The sequence below is a fragment of the Lepidochelys kempii genome, chromosome 10 (assembly GCF_965140285.1).
Source record: "Lepidochelys kempii isolate rLepKem1 chromosome 10, rLepKem1.hap1, whole genome shotgun sequence".
Taxonomy (NCBI): domain Eukaryota; kingdom Metazoa; phylum Chordata; order Testudines; family Cheloniidae; genus Lepidochelys; species Lepidochelys kempii.
The window spans coordinates 38,794,976-38,813,952 of NC_136389.1; the positions used below are offsets into that span (position 1 = coordinate 38,794,976).

At 48.2% G+C, this 18,977-nt stretch overlaps 1 protein-coding gene across 6 annotated transcripts; it reads right to left on the reverse strand.

The window, feature by feature from the left end:
- Positions 1-739: 739 nt before the first annotated feature.
- Positions 740-18,459, reverse strand: NME3 (NME/NM23 nucleoside diphosphate kinase 3). 6 transcript variants are annotated; one of them, XM_073363007.2, is made up of 6 exons: positions 18,356-18,459; positions 15,960-16,001; positions 15,658-15,788; positions 13,758-13,859; positions 13,307-13,419; positions 740-10,616 (listed from the first exon to the last, which is right to left on the reverse strand). In XM_073363007.2, the coding sequence occupies exons 1-6, from the start codon at positions 18,399-18,401 to the stop codon at positions 10,499-10,501; spliced, it is 552 nt and encodes a 183-aa protein (XP_073219108.1). In that variant the 5' UTR covers positions 18,402-18,459; the 3' UTR covers positions 740-10,498. The 6 variants fall into 6 exon arrangements, with proteins under 6 accessions (XP_073219108.1, XP_073219112.1, XP_073219113.1 ...); XM_073363011.2 differs by having other exon boundaries at positions 15,960-16,448; positions 18,356-18,440; XM_073363012.2 differs by having other exon boundaries at positions 15,960-16,068; positions 18,356-18,434.
- Between the last annotated feature and the right edge of the window lie 518 nt (positions 18,460-18,977).

Consider the following 18,977-nt stretch of genomic DNA (forward strand, 5'->3'; position numbering starts at 1 on the left):
TTACCATACCGTCTCTAAAAAAGTGGCACCAACAAACTTTTTGTACCGGGCAAAACTCTCATTTAGGGAGTGCTCTGCCCAACTGTTGGTACTGACAATGTACCACGGACCTTCCTCTGTGGTACCAAATGAACCCATGGTACTGCATGAGCTCTGGTACCCTGGAGACCTGATGATTGGGGAAGAAACACAATCCCCATTACTTGGTACCAGGACCCTGGTAGCGAGCACGTCCCAGCACCCAGAATCGCTCTTAGCACTGGGCTGTATACTGCCAATACCCCAGTCAGTGGCACCCTTACCAACTGACAAATCTGACACTGGCCAGGAGAAGCTCGTTCCCTGGCCCCTCAAGGTGGCCCACCACCACACTACAAGGGTGTAACAAGGCTGGTTCTGGAGGGACCTAACTGAGAGTGCCAATTCAGGACAAACTGCTTAAAGCAGGCCAGTTACAGCCCAAGGCTGGGGTTTCTATGCCCACTAAGACAAACCAAACCAGCCAAACAGAGAAGACTTTGGTTTTACCCCACTAGCTAACCACAAGTCTCACAAGCAATTCCCTTAGACACTCCAGTTTCCTAGTATCACCCCCAGTGCCACTCGTTATGGGGATGAATGTTATGAAAACAATGCCCCAGTAAAAGAAAAAAGGTTCCCTTGATCCCAAAGGACCAAGCCCCAGACCCAGGTCAATATACAAATCAGATCTTACCCACAAATCATGCTGTTCCAATCCTTTAAAATCTAAAGGTTTATTCATAAAAGGAAAAAGATATAGATGAGAGCTAGAATTGATTAAATTGAATCAATTACATACAGTAATGGCAAAGTTCTTGGTTCAGGCTTGCAGCAGTGATGGAATAAACTGCAGGTTCAGATCAAGTCTCTGGAGTACATCCACAGCTGGGATGGGTCATTCAGTCCTTGGTTCAAAGCTTCAGTGCAGCAAAGTTCCTCCAGAGGTAAGAAGCAGGATTGAAGACAAGATGGAGGAGCTGCAGCAGCTTTTTATATTCTCCTGCCATGTGGTCTTTCTTTCTTTGTCCCAAGGACAAGCTGTCCATCACATGGTCTGGAAAAACCTCAGAGTTCTGTCCATAGGCAGGTCCCTGCATACCTTGCTGAGTCACGAGGCGTGTCTACCTTCTCTCAGTGGGTCACTTGTATAGCTGATGGTCCTTAATTGGCCATCAAGCAGGCTAGGCAGAGCTTACACCAACTTGGCTGATTGTCACCCAGAAGCATAGCATAAATTTGGAATACACACAGTATAGAGCCAATACTTGTATCATTTTTGTATTTAAAGATATATGCAAACAGATAGCATAATCCTAACCAGCAAACCATAACCTCATCTTAGACACCTTATTTGACCCCCTTTATACAAGATTTGGTGCCACTACAGGACCTTGGTGGCAACAATGTTATATACGGTCCCAGTTCAAGTCAATAACATCACAAAGGGTCATCCCCAATTCCATCACGCCAACTGCTCGTGCCTGCCTCTCCCTCCCAAGGCCATATTGTAACTCTTTGGGTATATACACACACATGGTGTGACCGTCTCTCAGGGAGAGTCCACCAGATGGTTTGCTACAGCCTGGCACCTGAGCCAGGGCTGGAGAGCACCTGAGCCAGGACAGGAGAGAGATTTTTCAGAACAGGGAAGAAGGGGGAAGGGGAAAAATAAACAAACAAAAAAACCACACCTGAAAAGGAAGCAACCTCTTCAGCACACTTTTCCTCATCTCTCCTAGATGAGACTGTGCTGCCCACCTCTCATCACTAGATGAAGATTTAAGAACTTTCTGGATCTTACCAAGAGGGTGGCAGATGAGCTGCAGATTCCCTTAAAGGAGGTGGCAGATACACATCACAAGTTGGTGGAAAGTCTGCACGCTACCTTCTCATCTAGAACTGTCCTCCCAATTAATGAGCTGATTCTAGATCCTACCAAAATCATCTGGCAGAGCCAGCCTCCATCGCACCCAACCAGCAACAGAGTGTAAACAAAAACAACCCTACATCTCTACCCAAAGAGGCAGACTTTGTTTTCAACATCCGCAACCCAACTCCATCACAGTGGATGTGGTTAATGCATGAAGCGAGCAACATAATGCCAAGTCAAACCATATGATCAGGCTTCGCAAGATGGCGTATTCATCAACAACATTACTGTTTAGAGTCATAAATTACCAAACTGTCATGGCCAGAACAATTTTGTTAATCTTGGGAAACCCAGGATGTTTCTGAAACATTACTGGAAACACAAAAAGAACAGATTCAGACCATTCTTAGAGAAGGTCAGTTAATAGACAGACCGGTCCTAGAGACATTACTGGATGTAACTGTTACAGCTGTCCGCCCAGTCTCCATGACAGTGGTCCTGAGGTGGGTTGTGGGTTGTGTGTTTTTTGTTGTTGTTGTTTTTTTTTTGTTCATTACACCTCTCTAGATTGCCCAAAGAGCTACAGACTTCCAATTTGAAGGGCCAAACTCTTTGCGGAGAAGACAGATTTTCTCTCCACATCCTGAAGGATTCTCAGACCGCACTACACTCCTTAGGAATCTACACTGTGGAACAGAAGAGAAGATATACCTCTCAACCACACCATAGATCACGATCTTCTCAATACTCACCATCTCTGTGCTGTTATGAACCACAGTGTAAGAGGCCCAGGGCTCAAAAGTGAGAACTGTCTGCACCCCAGTCCATAATCTCTCAAACTGCCTCTTATAAGCACTTTGATGAGCTAGTCGGGGGCCTGAACAATGATACCTTACAGCATCAGCTGCTATCTATACACCTGTCACGCCAGTCAGAAGTCACCTTACCTTGCTTCACTGCAGTTAGGACCAGCTCTAGAGCAAAGAGATTGATTTCTAGCCCTGAACTTACAGGGTGCCTACTTCCCTTTGAAAACTCGTGGTGAACGAGGGAAGTCCCAGATGACTGGAAAAAGGCTAATGTAGTGCCAATCTTTAAAAAAGGGAAGAAGGAGGATCCTGGGAACTACAGGCCAGTCAGCCTCACCTCAGTCCCCAGAAAAATCATGAAGCAGGTCCTCAAGGAATCAATCCTGAAGCACTTACATGAGAGGAAAGTGATCAGGAACAGTCGGCATGGATTCACCAAGGGAAGGTCATGCCTGACTAATCTAATCGCCTTCTATGATAAGATTACTGGTTCTGTGGATGAAGGGAAACCAGTGGCTGTATTGTTCCTTGACTTTAGCAAAGCTTTTGACACTGTCTCCCACAGTATTCTTGTCAGCAAGTTAAAGTAGTACAGGCTGGATGAATGCACTATAAGGTGGGTAGAAAGTTGGCTAGATTGTCGGGCTCAACGGGTAGTGATCAATGGCTCCATGTCTAGCTGGCAGCCGGTGTCAAGTGGAGTGCCCCAGGGGTCAGTTCTGGGGCCGGTTTTGTTCAATATCTTCATAAATAATCTGGAGGATGGTGTGGATTGCACTCTCAGCAAATTTGCGGATGATACTAAACTGGGAGGAGTGGTTGATACGCTGGAGGGCAGGGATAGGATACAGAGGGACCTAGACAAATTGGAGGATTGGGCCAAAAGAAATCTGAGGTTCAATAAGGATAAGTGCAGGACCCTGCACTTAGGACGGAAGAACCCAATGCACAGCTACAGACTAGGGACCGAATGGCGAGGCAGCAGTTCTGCGGAAAAGGACCTAGGGGTGACAGTGGACGAGAAGCTGGATATGAGTCAGCAGTGTGCCCTTGTTGCCAAGAAGGCCAATGGCATTTTGGGATGTATAAGTAGGGGCATAGCAAGCAGATCGAGGGACGTGATCGTTCCCCTCTATTCGACATTGGTGAGGCCTCATCTGGAGTACTGTGTCCAGTTTTGGGCCCCACACTATAAGAAGGATGTGGATAAATTGGAGAGAGTCCAGCAAAGGGCAACAAAAATGATTAGGGGTCTGGAACACATGACTTATGAGGAGAGGCTGAGGGAACTGGGATTGTTTAGTCTGCAGAAGAGAAGAATGAGAGGGGATTTGATAGCTGCTTTCAACTACCTGAGAGGTGGTTCCAGAGAGGATGGTTCTAGACTATTCTCAGTGATAGAAGAGGACAGGACAAGGAGTAATGGTCTCAAGTTGCAGTGGGGGAGGTTTAGGTTGGATATTAGGAAAAACTTCTTCACTAAGAGGGTGGTGAAACACTGGAATGTGGTGGTATTCCATATGTGGTGGTAGAATCTCCTTCCTTAGAAGTTTTTAAGGTCAGGCTTGACAAAGCCCTGGCTGGGATGATTTAATTGGGGATTGGCCCTGCTTTGAGCAGGGGGTTGGACTAGATGACCTCCTGAGGTCCCTTCCAACCCTGATATTCTATGATTCCATATCTCTATACAACCATTGCACAGGAGATTCCCACTGCTTACCTTTGGGGCAGGATCATTATAGGTACAGACTGCTCCATGCAGGGTAGTCTCCAAGGTTCATTTCACTGTAGTGGCATACTAACCCCGGTACAGTGACTGGACTTTATCAGCACCAACCTGATGCAGTACAAGCAAGAGCGCTCCTCTCATTACCCACATTCACCACCCTGGGACACGTCTCCCTAACATGCTGGGGAGCTCACCTACACAACAACAAGGTTCAGGACAAATGACCTTCCACAGAAATGACCTTCCATATCACTCTTTTGGGGTTAGGGGCTGTCAAGAGTGCCTGTGCACAAACTCTGCCTTTCATCAAAAACAACACACAAAGGTTATGATGGACTTAATGTGACCTGTATGTTTTGTATAAACTGCCAAGGAGCTGTCAGATCTCCCTCCCTCTGCAAGACAGCATTCAAACTTTGGAACTGATGCACCCATCACAATGTGCTCATCTCAGCTGTCTGTCTACAAGGGATACAGAATGGGATAACCAACAGTCTCAGTTGGAATTTTCTCATGACAATGAGTGTATACTGAATTCACAAGTGCTTCAAGATATAGCCACCCTTTGGGGAAACATTCACTGGCAGTTGCCCTCATCTTCCCAGCGGACAGGGCCCACTTGTATGTCTTTTCCCAGTTTCCTACCCTATCCAAGATTCTGTTGAAAATTCAACGAAACAAAGCGAGAGTTATTGTGATTGCCCCTCTTGACTTTGACAAGTCTGGCTCCCTTACCTGATGCAGATGGCAATATGCCCTCCTGTTCCTCTGACGTCAGCCCATTCCTCACCCGCGCTCTCAAAACAATGGGCTGACCCTTCACCCCAACCCATGGGTCCTCCGCCTCTAGGCTTGGCTCTTTCTTTGTTCCAAGGCTTAGAAGCAGAATGCTCTGACAAGCTGAAACACATGTTGCACCACAACCACAAGTTGACCACTCCACATACCTATCTACAAAATGGAAATGACTCCAAGTTTGTACCATTCCAAATGGACAGACACAACTTCATCTTTCCTCCCTCTGATTTTGCACTACATTTTTAAAGGTTTCAGAGTAACAGCCGTGTTAGTCTGTATTCGCAAAAAGAAAAGGAGTACTTGTGGCACCTTAGACACTAACCAATTTATTTGAGCATAAGCTTTCGTGAGCTACAGAGCTGTAGCTCACAAAAGCTTATGGCACCTTAGAGACTAACCAATTTATTTGAGCATAAGTACTCCTTTTCTTTTTACATTTTTAAACTCTCACTCAGCTCCTTTAAGGTACATCTCATGGCAAAAATGGCTTCCCACTTGGAGTCTGCTCAACCACTAATGCGTAGATTCTTTAACGGCATTGGGACTCTCTTCCCCCATGTGACACCACCCGCTCCAGCCTGGGACTTTAATCTAGTTCTCAGGGCTTGGACTAGACCTCTCTACGAGTCCAGGGCAACTTGTTCTCTCTTACACCTGTCCATGATTAAGGAAGTATGGGCTGGATGAATGCACTATAAGGTGGGTAGAAAGCTGGCTAGATTGTCGGGCTCAACGGGTAGTGATCAATGGCTCCATGTCTAGTTGGCAGCCGGTATCAAGTGGAGTGCCCCAAGGGTCGGTCCTGGGGCCGGTTTTGTTCAATATCTTCATAAATGATCTGGAGGATGGTGTGGATTGCACTCTCAGCAAATTTGCGGATGATACTAAACTGGGAGGAGTGGTAGATACGCTGGAGGGGAGGGATAGGATACAGAAGGACCTAGACATATTGGAGGATTGGGCCAAAAGAAATCTGATGAGGTTCAATAAGGATAAGTGCAGGGTCCTGCACTTAGGACGGAAGAACCCAATGCACCGCTACAGACTAGGGACCGAATGGCTAGGCAGCAGTTCTGCGGAAAAGGACCTAGGGGTGACAGTGGACGAGAAGCTGGATATGAGTCAGCAGTGTGCCCTTGTTGCCAAGAAGGCCAATGGCATTTTGGGATGTATATGTAGGGGCATAGCGAGCAGATCGAGGGACGTGATCGTTCCCCTCTATTCGACATTGGTGAGGCCTCATCTGGAGTACTGTGTCCAGTTTTGGGCCCCACACTTCAAGAAGGATGAGGATAAATTGGAGAGAGTCCAGCGAAGGGCAACAAAAATGATTAGGGGTCTGGAACACATGAGTTATGAGGAGAGGCTGAGGGAGCTGGGATTGTTTAGCCTGCAGAAGAGAAGAATGAGGGGGGATTTGATAGCTGCTTTCAACTACCTGAAAGGGGGTTCCAAAGAGGATGGCTCTAGACTGTTCTCAATGGTAGCAGATGACAGAACGAGGAGTAATGGTCTCAAGTTGCAGTGGGGGAGGTTTAGATTGGATATTAGGAAAAACTTTTTCACTAAGAGAGTGGTGAATCACTGGAATGCGTTACCTAGGGAGGTGGTAGAATCTCCTTCCTTAGAGGTTTTTAAGGTCAGGCTTGACAAAGCCCTGGCTGGGATGATTTAACTGGGAATTGGTCCTGCTTTGAGCAGGGGGTTGGACTAGATGACCTTCTGGGGTCCCTTCCAACCCTGATATTCTATGATTCTATGATGACAGCATTTCTAATTGCCATCACCTTAGCTAGACACATAGGAGAAATAGCGGCCCTGATGGCACACCCATCATTCATGGCCTTTGTCTTTAAATAAATAAATAAACAACCACTCTAAGGCCATATCCCAAGTTTCTCCCTACTTTTTCTGCACTTTCCATATGAATCAACAGATCCATCTCCCTGTTTTTTCCCAAAACCACATTGTGACAACTGGGAGACAATTGTGGATATGCTAGATATTAGAAGGACATTCGCATTCTACTTGGACAGAACTAAGGACTTCAGGAAATCCCCTAAATTCTTCCTTTCGTCCACAGAAAGATCCAAAAGCTCTGTGATATTTCCTCAAAGACTATCCAAATGGGTCTCTAGTTGCATTAATCACTTAGCAAGGGCGCAACTTGCTTCTGTCCATACGCACTCCATGAGATCAGTTCCTACCTCAATCACAATCCATAGGGATACCCCTATCTCCCCAATCTATAGAGCAATGATTGGAGTCTCTGTCCATACTTTCTCAGAACATTATGTGATCACTGAAGATTTGGCCACTGACACCATCTTCGACTCCACAGTACTCGCCGTAGTAAAAGACTCCGCTCCGAAGTCCCAGCCTCCAGTGGTGGGTACTGCTCCGGAGTCACCTGAAGTGGAGCACTCATAGGGACACTACTCGAAGAAGAAGAGGAAGTTACTCACCTTGTACAGTAATGATGGTTCTTCGAGATGTGTGTCCCTATGGGTGCTCCACAGCCCGCCCTCCTCCCCTCTACTTTGGAGTTCTCCATAGGGCTCTGTGGTAAAGAAGGAAGTGAGGGGGGTTCACCTGTGCCGTGCTAAATAGCCTCGAGGCAGACCACGAGGGAGGGAGAGCACATGCGCAGGCTCAACGCAACACTGCTACCAAAAATCTCCGATTAGAGGTGCAGGGGCACACAGACACCTAAAGTGGAGCACCCATAGGGAAACACATCTCGAAGAACTATCATCACTGCACAAGGTGAGTAACTTCCTCTTAATTGATTTACCTCATTAGACTGACAGAACACTTGGTAAAGCAACCCACATCCTGTCATGTATTTATACCTGCTCCTGTATCTTTTACTTCATACATCTGATGAAGTGGGTTCTAGCCCACGAAAGCTTATGCCCAAATAAATTTATTAGTCTCTAAGGAGCCACAAGGTCTCCTTGTTTTTTTTGCTGATACAGACTAACAAGACTACCACTGAAACCTATCTTTATTAATGATCTGGATGATGGGATAGATTGCACCCTCAGCAAGTTTGTGGATGACTAAGCTGGAGGGAGAAGTAGATATGCTGGAGGGTACAGATAGGGTCCAGAGTGACCTAGACAAATTGGAGGACTGAGCCAAAAGAAATCTGATGAGGTTCAACAAGGACAAGTGCAGAGTCCTGCACTTAGGATGGAAGAATCCCATGCACTGCTACAGGCTGAGGACCGACTAGCTAAGCAGCAGTTCTGCAGAAAAGGACCTGGGGATTACAATGGATGAGAAGCAGGATATGAGTCAGCAGTGTGCCCTTGTTGCCAGGAAGGCTAACGGCATATTGGGCTGCATTAGTAGAAGCATTGCCAGCTGATTGAGGGAAGTGATTATTCCCCTCTATTCGGCACTGATGAGGCCACATCTGGAGTATTGCATCCACTTTTGGGCCCCCACTACAGAAAGGATGTGGACAATTTGGAGAGAGTCCAGCGGAGGGCAACGAAAATGATCAGGGGGCTGGGACACATGATTTATGAGCAGAGGTTGAGGGAACTGGGGTTCTTTAGTCTGCAGAAGAGAAGCGTGAGGGGGGATTTGATAGCAACCTTCAACTACCTGAAGGGGAGTTTCAAAGAGGATGGAGCTTGGCTGTTCTCAGTGGTGGCAGATGACAGAACAAGGAGCAATGGTCTCAAGTTGCAGTGGGGGAGATCTAAGTTGGATATTCGGAAACACTATTTCACTAGGAGGGTGGTGAAGCACTGGAATGGGTTACCTAGGGAGGTGGTGGAATCTCCATCCTTAGAGGTTTTTAAGGCCCAGCTTGACAAAGCCCTGGCTGGGATGATTTAGTTGGTGTTGGTCCTGCTTTGAGCAGGGGGTTGGACTAGATGACCTCCTGAGGTCTCTTCCAACCCTAATCTTCTATGATTCTATGACACAATGTGGGGGCATATTATCCTACATCTGCCTACTGAAGGGTTCTTACACCACCCTCTAAAGCAACTTGTTTTGGCCCCTGTCAGAGATAGGGTACTAGAGTAGCTGGACCAGTGGTTGATCCAGTCTGCAGTTCCTATGAGCTAGAATGCTCCCTGGCTGTATAAATAGGACTATTTACTAGGAAGATAATGTTACCTCTGTATGTGGGATTAGTAAAACCACTAGTGGAATACCGTGTCCAGCTCTGGTGCCACAACTCATGAAGGATTTTGGAAAATTGGAAAGGGTTTGGAAGAGTGCAACAAGACAGATTTGAGGGCTTGAAAACCTACCTTACAGTGAAAGACTGAAGAAGCACAATCTATTTCACTTGTGAAGAGGGGACTTGATCACCACTGCTAAGTACCTGCCCAGAGAGACTTAGAATCATAGAATATGAGGGTTGGAAGGGACCTCAGGAGGTCATCTAGTCCAACCCCCTGCTCAAAGCAGGACCAATCCCCAATTTTTGCCCCAGATCCCTAAATGGCCCCCTCAAGGATTGAACTCACAACCCTGGGTTTAGCAGGCCAATGCTCAAACCACTGAGCTATCCCTCCCCCCACTACTACTGATAGTAGAGCAGTCTTATCTCACAGACATAACAAGATCCAGTATAGGTACACAATTTGAGACTGGAAATAAGGTACACATTTTTAACAGCAAAAGTAATTAACCATTGGAACAATGATCTTTAAATCAAGATTGGATATGCTCCAGCTCAACCAGAAATTATGGGCTTGATGCAAGAATAACTTGATGAGGTTTCCTGGCCTGTGTTATGCAGGAGGTCAGACAAGATCATCCCATGGGTCCCTTCTAATCAAAATCTTCAAATTGCTCAACTTTCACTCTCTTACTTCTTGTGATGTCGTCATATCAATAGTTCTCCAATCACCAGAGAGCCTTCCATAGTAGACAGGACCTAAAATTCTAATGTAACTTTCAGGCCTTTTCTGTACATTATAAAGATGCCAAAGGCACAAGCTCATTTTTCTTTCCTTTGCAGGTCATCTTGAACCCCTTGGGATTTTAGGATGCTGCAGAGCATCGACAGAACCAGACCAGCAGCACCAAGTAGCTACTATCCCAGAGAGCTGCAATTTAGTCAATTACCAGTGCAGAATAGACTTCCCATTACCCTTTCACCCACCCCAAGATAGAAACACCCAATGAAAAAACCACACTATCACAAAGTCCAGTGTGACTCCAGAGAAGGAAAAATGGAAATGGATGAGTTTTTACTGTGCCTGAGTGTCAGCAAGATACCCTTCCCCCAGACCATTCTTATTACTCATAGATCCAGTGCTCAGTGCTGTCCGCCCAGCAGGTCAGCTTGTCTGTGTGGAACCAGAGCGAAATCTCCCGCCGGGCACTCTCAATCGAGTCGCTGCCGTGAATCACATTCCTGTGAGGAAAGAGAATGGGTACTCTCCAAGTCAGATAGAGCGAGGAACTAGAGCCGGAAGTAATTTCATCTTGGCTAAAATAATAAGTTTGCTGAACAAGTGCCATCTTGTTGCATTCCTACCTGAACGATCCTCATGTTCCTTACCATTCCTCAGAACCCTACCCCAGAGCCACCCATCTTCTGGCTGAGAGCAGGACTTGCCAGTTATCCTGTGGCATGTGGGAGCTGCCAGTTCCCACCAGTCCCCTCCCCTAGATCATGTCACCAAAGCAGCAACAGTGCCTACAGCTAACCCATCTTCTGATTTTCTTACGGTGCTCCATTTTTTTTTATACAGTATAATCTCTTCTAATCTACAGTAACAGCTGCTTCATGAAGGGCTGAAAGTGCCTTTTTTACCTGTAGTGCTGCTTGTTTTTACATTAGAAATTCAAGTCTTCTGACCCCTGTTTTTCCCCTCCTGGAAGACTCTATGGAGAACTGGTAAGTTTGACATCAGATGCCAAGGAAATGAAACCTATATAAGGAAGGATGTCAGCTTCATTTAGGCATTGGCTACACTGAGAATTAGCTCTGATTTCAGCCAATTGGTGTAGCTTCATTGCTGCAAACCCCTAGTGTAGCCAGGGCCTCAGACTATTCAGGACTCTTGCTTGTCTTTTAACACCTAACTAACTCATATGCCTGACTAAGGGCTAGGAGAACAGCTCATCTATTACACTGAGCACTACCACCACTTCAGTTAATGGCTGGGAGTGCTCCCCACCATGGCTCTGGGGGCTTGTAGTGGGGTGACTGCCCCACTCCTGGAGAACAGGAATTAAAAGCAGCAAAGCTAGGCTGATTGAGGAAGGCAGCCACACCTGTGGACAGCTCAATCAGGGCCCAGCTGGCCCTTATAAGAGGGCTGGGGGCCAGAGCTGAAAGTGTTTCACTCTAGCCCTGGAGTGGGAAGGGCTAGCTGCCTGGGAGCAAGGTACCTAGAGCCAGAGTAGTGCTGGGGAAGGGCAAAGGGAGCTGGGGAGCTCCAGCCTGGTAAACCCACAGGCTGCAGACCTTGGTGAAGGCTACAAAGGTACTGGGGCTGCAGAAGGGCAGCCTGGGAATAGGCAGCGGCAGCTGGTCCTAACCCCTTGCCAATGATGAGTGGCCATTACACTGCAGTCTGCCCCAGTGAACAGGGGTTAGATGATGACTGGCAGTTGCCACTGAGGCAAGGTGGGCTTAGAGGGTTGAGGGTTCCCCAGGGAGGTATTGCTGGGGCAGAATCCCAGGGTAAAGGGCACCGGGGTCTGAGAGGGACATACCAGTGAGATACCAGCCTGCACAGGGTGCTCCGTAAACTGGAAGAGAGCTAATTGCAAGATGACCAGTAGAAGGCGTGCACCGGTGAGTCGTCGCTTCACTACAGGGCTTCAAGAAGCGACGGCTTGACATTGCTGATAGTTATACGGTAAAAGCCAAGCAGAACACCCCTCACTTTTTTGTTTTAATAGAAAAAAAGCATAAAGCAGCAGGAAAGATCTCCTCTGCTCTCCTCCACAGCTCATCCTGAGACCAAAGAGGCAGTTTAAGCATAGTGCTCTTCATGGCCAAATGTACTATGCAAACTGTTTTGTCACAGGAGATGGGCATGGTGTGAGCACAGGACTGGGAGCCAGACACTCCCAACATCTAATCCTGGCTCTGACACAGATTCCCTCTGTGGCCTGGGGCAGGTCCATGCACTCTTCCTGCCTCATAATCCCCACATGTAGAAAGGAGATTATCCTTATCTCCCTCAGTAGGGTGTTGTGAGGATCAGTTGAGTGCCCGGGCAGCATACTGAAGATGAAAATTGCTGTGGAAGTGTGAAGCAGCGTATGATGGGGCTGTCTCAGTCTAGAAGGGGTTAAAGAGCTCCCGAGGGCACAATCAGCCCCACCCCAAAGCACCACACCAGTGAGTCTTGTCAAGCCTGGAGAGAGGCAGGGTCCCAGTTCAGTTTGGGTGGCACTCAGAAAGAAGAAGGGCTGGAACTCAGAGCTTCCCCAGGCTGAGGAAACAGGAGTTGCTGCCCAGGCCCTCTTCTTCTTTTGCCTTCAGAAGGCTCTGGACTCTGCCTTTTGTGAGATATGACAGCATCCTGACTTTTTTTATTTGGGCTACTTTATGTGGCCTCCCAACCACCCCACTCCTAAACAGCACAGTCAGAGGACTGGACTCTGGGATGACCCCACAGCAATGCTGTGGTCCAGGGAGGGACCACTGAAATGTGAGGTGCCTACCCTCTCCTCAAGGGGGTACCAGAGAGTTATGGTTACAACATGGTGTTGTTAGTTTTGGCCCCAAACAAGAAGATCTCAGGTTTAACTCCAAACTGACCATACCATTAGGGTAAAAATCCCTAAAATGTAGCACAAGTGTGGCTACTTTACACAAGATGAAGAACCCCACCCTGCCACAGACCATCTGGGCATTGTTCTCTTGCTGCCTAGGTTGGGAGCCAGGCAAAGTAAGGTGTGCTCATCCCTCACAAGTGATCCTTTGACAGGAGCATTGAGAGCTGACTCTAAAGGCACTCCCCCATCTTCCCCCTCAGTCAGTGGGAGAGTAACTGGGACATGGAGCAGAACACAGAAGGAGCCTCCTCCCACCTGCAACAGGGACACAGGATTCCCCAGCAAAAACAAACCCAAGGCTCTCACTTGCTGACTTCAATGCAGAAGTCCCCTCGGATGGTGCCAGGTCTGGAATCAGCTGGGTTAGTTTCTCCAATCATTGCGCGAGCCATCTTTACCACATCCAGCCCCTGCCAGACCTACAAGACAGCACAGCAAGAGTCAGCTTCCGCAGCTTGCTGAATAGCAAGCCCAAATCCTACCCTAAGCACCCTCCAGCTAACTCCACCTCCTTGTATGAGTACGCCTAGAGATAAGTCAGGGCAGAATCTACCTCAAGAAAGCCTATGATTATCTGTTTGAATAAAAGAAAGATATGCACAGGTTTCACTTTTACATGCAACAGTGTAACACTTCAGCCAGAGGATCTGGCAGAAGGGTATGAAGGGAAGATGGAATGGCCTCAAGTTCAATGCTAATTGCACTTGCATTTGATATCCATTTCAAGGCATGAAAGGGGCCCCTGGCCAGCACTCACCATGGCTACAATAGGACCTGATCTCATGTACTCCACCAGACGGCTGTAGAAGGGGCGATCACAGAGGGCTATATAATGCTCCTTCAGCAAGTCTTCCGAGGCCTGGGCACAAACACAGCATGTGATCTAGTTTGCTAGATGGGACTGTCCTAAAATGGCTTATAATGGCTGTTCTAGTGGCCAGAAGAGTCCACTTTAGAAGTGGCGTTTAGGGACCTCTCCCTGCTCTGAGGGCTGGATTCCTGAATTCTGCAGTGCAGCTGGGAGGAGGAAATCAAGCTCACCAGGAAGGAACAACTGCCAGGTGAAACTGGATCAGTGTTCATTCCTCATCTGGGGAATCCCATTTTCCTCTTTCAGTTCAGTTCTCACTCGCTTTCTGTGTATAGCCTCACAGGACCTTTAGGGATTCAGGTAATCAACAGGGGCAGAATTCAGGCTCTGTTCAGAAAAGGCATTTGCAATGCAGCCCTTTAGATAACAGCAAGGGTCTATTACACTGATGATGAAAAAATAGTTTCCATTATAGGTCCATAACAAATGCTGCAAAACAGACTTACAATGGAACAGCCTATACGACAGTCCATTGAACAAGACAGATTGGGGCAGAGTGCTCCAAAGAAAAGAGAGACAGTAAATTCTCAAAGGTGACTAAACAATTTTGGATCCTAAGTGCTTCAAGTTGCTTTTGGAAATGAGACTTAAGAGCTCAATTCCCCTGACTGACAATGAGATTTAGGTGCCTAAGTCATTTTTGAAAATAGGACTAAAGTGCTTTGGAAAACTTGACCCTGAATGGTGGTGGCAAGAAAAAGATCCAAATTAAATTCCTGTAGCTGGGCTGGCAACCTGCACGGAGACAGGACTAGGGAGCTTTCCTTTCGTTTCCGGTCTCCATCTAGTGGTAGGAGGATATCATAGAATATGAGGGTTGGAAGGGACCTCAGGAGGTCATCTAGTACAACCCCCTGCTCAAAGCAGGACCAATCCCCAATTTTTGCCCCAGATCCTTAAATGGCCCCCTCAAGGATTGAACTCACAACCCTGGGTTTAGCAGGCCAATGCTCAAACCAAAGAGCTATCCCTCCCCCATATATATATATCTCACTACGTTGAGTTCCCATGGGAGGGATGTTGGAGAAATGGCCTCAGCAAGAGACTTTGCAGCAGCTCTGATACCAGGCATTTCTGAACTTTGTTATTCGTGGCCTAGTGGATAAAGCACTAGACTGTGACTCAGGAGGCAGGCATACTTAATCCTGCCCCAGAGCAAGGGGCTAAACTAGATGACCTCTTGAGGTCTCTTCCAGCCCCACATTTCTTTGCTTCTATGGATTCTATTGCCAGCACTGCCTCTGGGTGGCTGGGTGACCTTAGGCCAGCAGTTCTCAACCCGCAGCCCAATTAGCACACGGTCTGGGGCGGGGATCCAAGGTCAGGGCAGCCAGCCCACCCCACAGGAGTGGCAGGGGTCCGGGGCAGGCTGTTGGCTGGCCATGCATAGCAGGAGTCTGGGGCGGGCTGCTGGCTGGCCCCAACACCCAGCCCCTGCAGCCCAGTTAGCACATTGTGGGCCGCATATGCAGCCCACAATGTGAAATAAGTTGAGAACCACTGCCTTAGGCAAGTAACTTACCCTCTCTGTGCTTCAGTTTCCTCATATGTAAAATGGGGATCATGATACTGACCTATGCAAAACGCTTTGAGATTTACTGATAAAAAATGCTATATAAAAACTAGGTATTATTTACAAAGCACCATCAGCAAGCAGGATGCAAGCAGGTCCCTGCTGCAAAGATTTAAAGCCCCAAGACAGAGCATACACAGAGTGAGGCAGCATGGACTGGACCTTTAGAGACAAGGGTGCCAGGGTAGCCCTTGCTCTGCCAGCTCCTCTCACCTGCATGAGTTTCATCCCCACCAGTTTGAAGCCTTTCTTTTCAAAGCGCCTGATGATTTCCCCTATGAGATGCCGCTGCACCCCATCTGGCTTGATGGCTAGGAAGGTGCGCTCATTTACTCCAGTGCAAGCTGAAAGAAGATGAGGAGGAACACTTAGGGCTAGAGCAAACCTCAGCATACATTCAGGATCAGAGGGGTCACTACAACCAGGATCAAGGAATTAAAAAATAAAACCAGAGATAAGGGAAGAGGCAGATGCTGCTAAGGTAGGAACTCAAATAGGAATGGGGCATAGCTTACCATCAGTTTGGATTGTAAAACTGGTTTCATATATGGCAAAGGCTGGTGGAGACAAAAGTCAGAGGTTTGCAGACAGCCCCTTTCCCACTGAGAGACAGACAGTCCAATACTGGAATGAAACAGGAGCGCTCTGGTGGTTAGTGGCACACATACAGCAGGGACTCTGGAAGTCAGAGCAATGGAGATAACCTCTTTCCCCACGGCAAAGACAGGGAACTCTGGGAAGGAGTTGTTTCCAACCATGTAATCCTTTGCAAGGGGTAGCAGGCAGTCTGGTGGGTAGGGGGGTGGAGCAGAGGGATGGAGAGGACATCCTCCTGAGGTGGACGGGGGAAAGCCCTGGTGGCTACAAAGAGCAATATCCAACCACAGACTTGCATTAGATTTTAGTTCCTTTGCTCCTAGAGAATCTGGGTCCACTTGTCAGGACGACATCCCTCCTGATACCCAGCAGTGAGTTTTCCTGCTCCAGTTCCAATCCTTCTTGGACTGAACACAGAGAAGATGAAGAGTCAGCAGCTGTTACATTTATCAGCATTTAGTGCACCCTAATCAAGTCCGACATATTTTAATAAATCCACTTCCCTTAATTAAAGAAACAAAAATAAAAGCCACTGAATGCATGGCCTTTTTAATTAAAAAAATCCACCATCACAGACAGACTTGCTCTGGGTTTCAAAATGTGGGCAAAACATTATGCTATGTAATCTCAGTGAGCATGTAACAAGTCTGGGAATTTTCCAGCCCTAATATTGCCTTTGAATTTGAAATCAGGCCTCCTAAAGCGATCTGAATTTGAATCTAAACAAAAAGGCTTGTGAAAATAATCAGGGGATCTGACTGAATGATTTTTTTAAACCACACTAGAGAGCTGATTTCACCTATTTGGCTGTCCAATGGTCTACACTGGTTTGTTAGGCTGTGGATATGTTTCTTTTACAACCCTTTAAGTAAGTGGAAAACAGCCTAGGGAAGGCAGTCAGGGATATTCTTTTACACAGAACACGCAAGCTGATAGTTGGGACTTAACCTTGCAGAGCATAGATCAGGGGTGGCGAAAGTGTGGCTCGTGAGCCACATGCAGTTCTTTTACTGTTAAAGGTTTCAGAGTGGTAGCCGTGTTAGTCTGTATCAGCAAAAACAAGGAGTCCTTTTGGCACCTTAGAGACTAATAAATTTGTTAGTCTCTAAGGTGCCACAAGGACTCCTCGTTGTTTTTACCGTCAAAGTGCAGCTAATGGAACCCCCCACATTCCTCCCATTTTCCACCTACCCAATGCTGGGACGCTTGGGACCTCTGCCTTGCAATGGGGTGGTGGGGTAGGGGTCTCTGCCCAGCGGGCAGGGGAGTCTCGGGGCTTCAGCCCCACAGGGCACACTGGCCAGGCCTCATGGCTTCAGCAGTAGTGGGGCTAAAGCCCTGAGCCCCAGAGGCACCTCCCATGGAGCTAAAGCCCAGAGCCCAATCAGGCTCTTGAACTTCTGAAGATTGTTATACGCAGCTAGGAGGATCAGTAAGTTTGGCCACTCCTGTCATAGATCACAGAGGCAGGCAGTGTGTGGGCTCAGAATTAGAGATAGGAGTCAAGAGAGACAGACTCTATTTCCAGCTTTGTTAAGGGATGACTATGGGACCTTAGGAGACTCCCTTCCCTTCTCCGTACCTCAGTTTCCCCACTTGTAAAATAAACTCCTATGTGGCCTCTTTGTTCCCTCCCTGAGCTTGATTACATGCTTTATTCAGAGTGAACCAGCTGCAGTGAAATTCACTGCCACAGAGCAGGGTTGGGTACCACTCCGCTCTCAGTAGTGTCTCATCAGCAGAGCAAAAAGAAAAGGAGTACTTGTGGCACCTTACAGACTAACCAATTTATTTGAGCATGAGCTTTCGTGAGCTACAGCTCACTTCATTGGATCCGATGAAGTGAGCTGTAGCTCACGAAAGCTCATGCTCAAATAAATCGGTTAGTCTCTAAGGTGCCACAAGTACTCCTTTTCTTTTTGCGAATACAGACTAACACGGCTGTTACTCTGAAACCTGTCATCAGCAGAGCAGGCACCTTGCCCCAAGCAGCCACCTCTGTGCCTATTCCCCCCTCACCCCCTCTCCGTGGGAGTGAGTGGGGGCAGAGCTGTGAAAGTTGAAGGAGCTGAGTCAGGGGAGGCAAAGGGTGAGGAAGGGAGGGATCAGTGCCCCCACACCTGCTGTGTCCTCCCCCTGCCTAAGGGGGCATCCTCCGAACAACCCCTCCCCCTGCTGGTAAAGGACATCCCCTGACCCCGCCCTCCCCTTGCCTGGGGGGGACAACCCCCGAACTGCCACCCTCCTCCTCACCCCGCCCCGGGAGGAGGCATCCCCCGGACAGCTCCCCCACGCCCTGGGAGGGGGCACTCACCGCTGTGGAAGATGTTGGCGAACAGGATAAGCACCGAGCAGATCATGGTGGCAGCCGGTCGCGCGCTGACAGGGCTACGGCCGGGCGCGTGGGCGGTACCGCCTAGGCACGAAACGCGCGCGGGCCCGTGGGGGAGGGATGAGGGCGCGCACGTTACTCCTGGGGCCCGGACTTCTTCGTGCGCGCGCTGCGTGCTCCTGTCTACCCAACCGCCCGGTCTGCCCATCCCCACAACCAGACCGGCCGATGTGGTGACGCCCCGCCCCACATCCAAATGCCCTTCAGCCCAGACCGTGGCAAACCCCATAGGGGCCTGCAAGAAACTGGCGGGTTGATTTTGGAGTGGGGTTCTTGTGGTTTTTTTGCCTTCCCTCCGCCCCCTAGCACTGTGCCAAACAAAGCCCAAGAGCAGACCCAGTTTATTGTACACTCCACTCCCTTTAGTCCACTGTCAGCCCAGATCTCAGAGAGCCAGGTCTGTCAAACGCTCCAGCCACCAGGCCACAACTAGGGTTGCCAATTTTCTAACAGCACAAACCGGAACACCTTGCCCCGCCGCTTCCCTGAGGCTCCACTCCCTTCGTCCAGGGATTTCCCTATTCCCCCCCACCTTTTGTGAACT

Excerpts from the sequence above, each read along its gene's own strand:
- NME3 (XM_073363007.2), bottom strand. The coding sequence starts at position 18,401 with ATGATCTGCTCGGTGCTTATCCTGTTCGCCAACATCTTCCACAGCG. Across the intron at positions 16,002-18,355 it reads CGCCAACATCTTCCACAGCG|CCTTTGCCATATATGAAACC; the intron begins GTGAGTGCCCCC and ends TGTCTCCACCAG. Across the intron at positions 13,420-13,757 it reads CAGGTCCTATTGTAGCCATG|GTCTGGCAGGGGCTGGATGT; the intron begins GTGAGTGCTGGC and ends GCTGTCTTGTAG.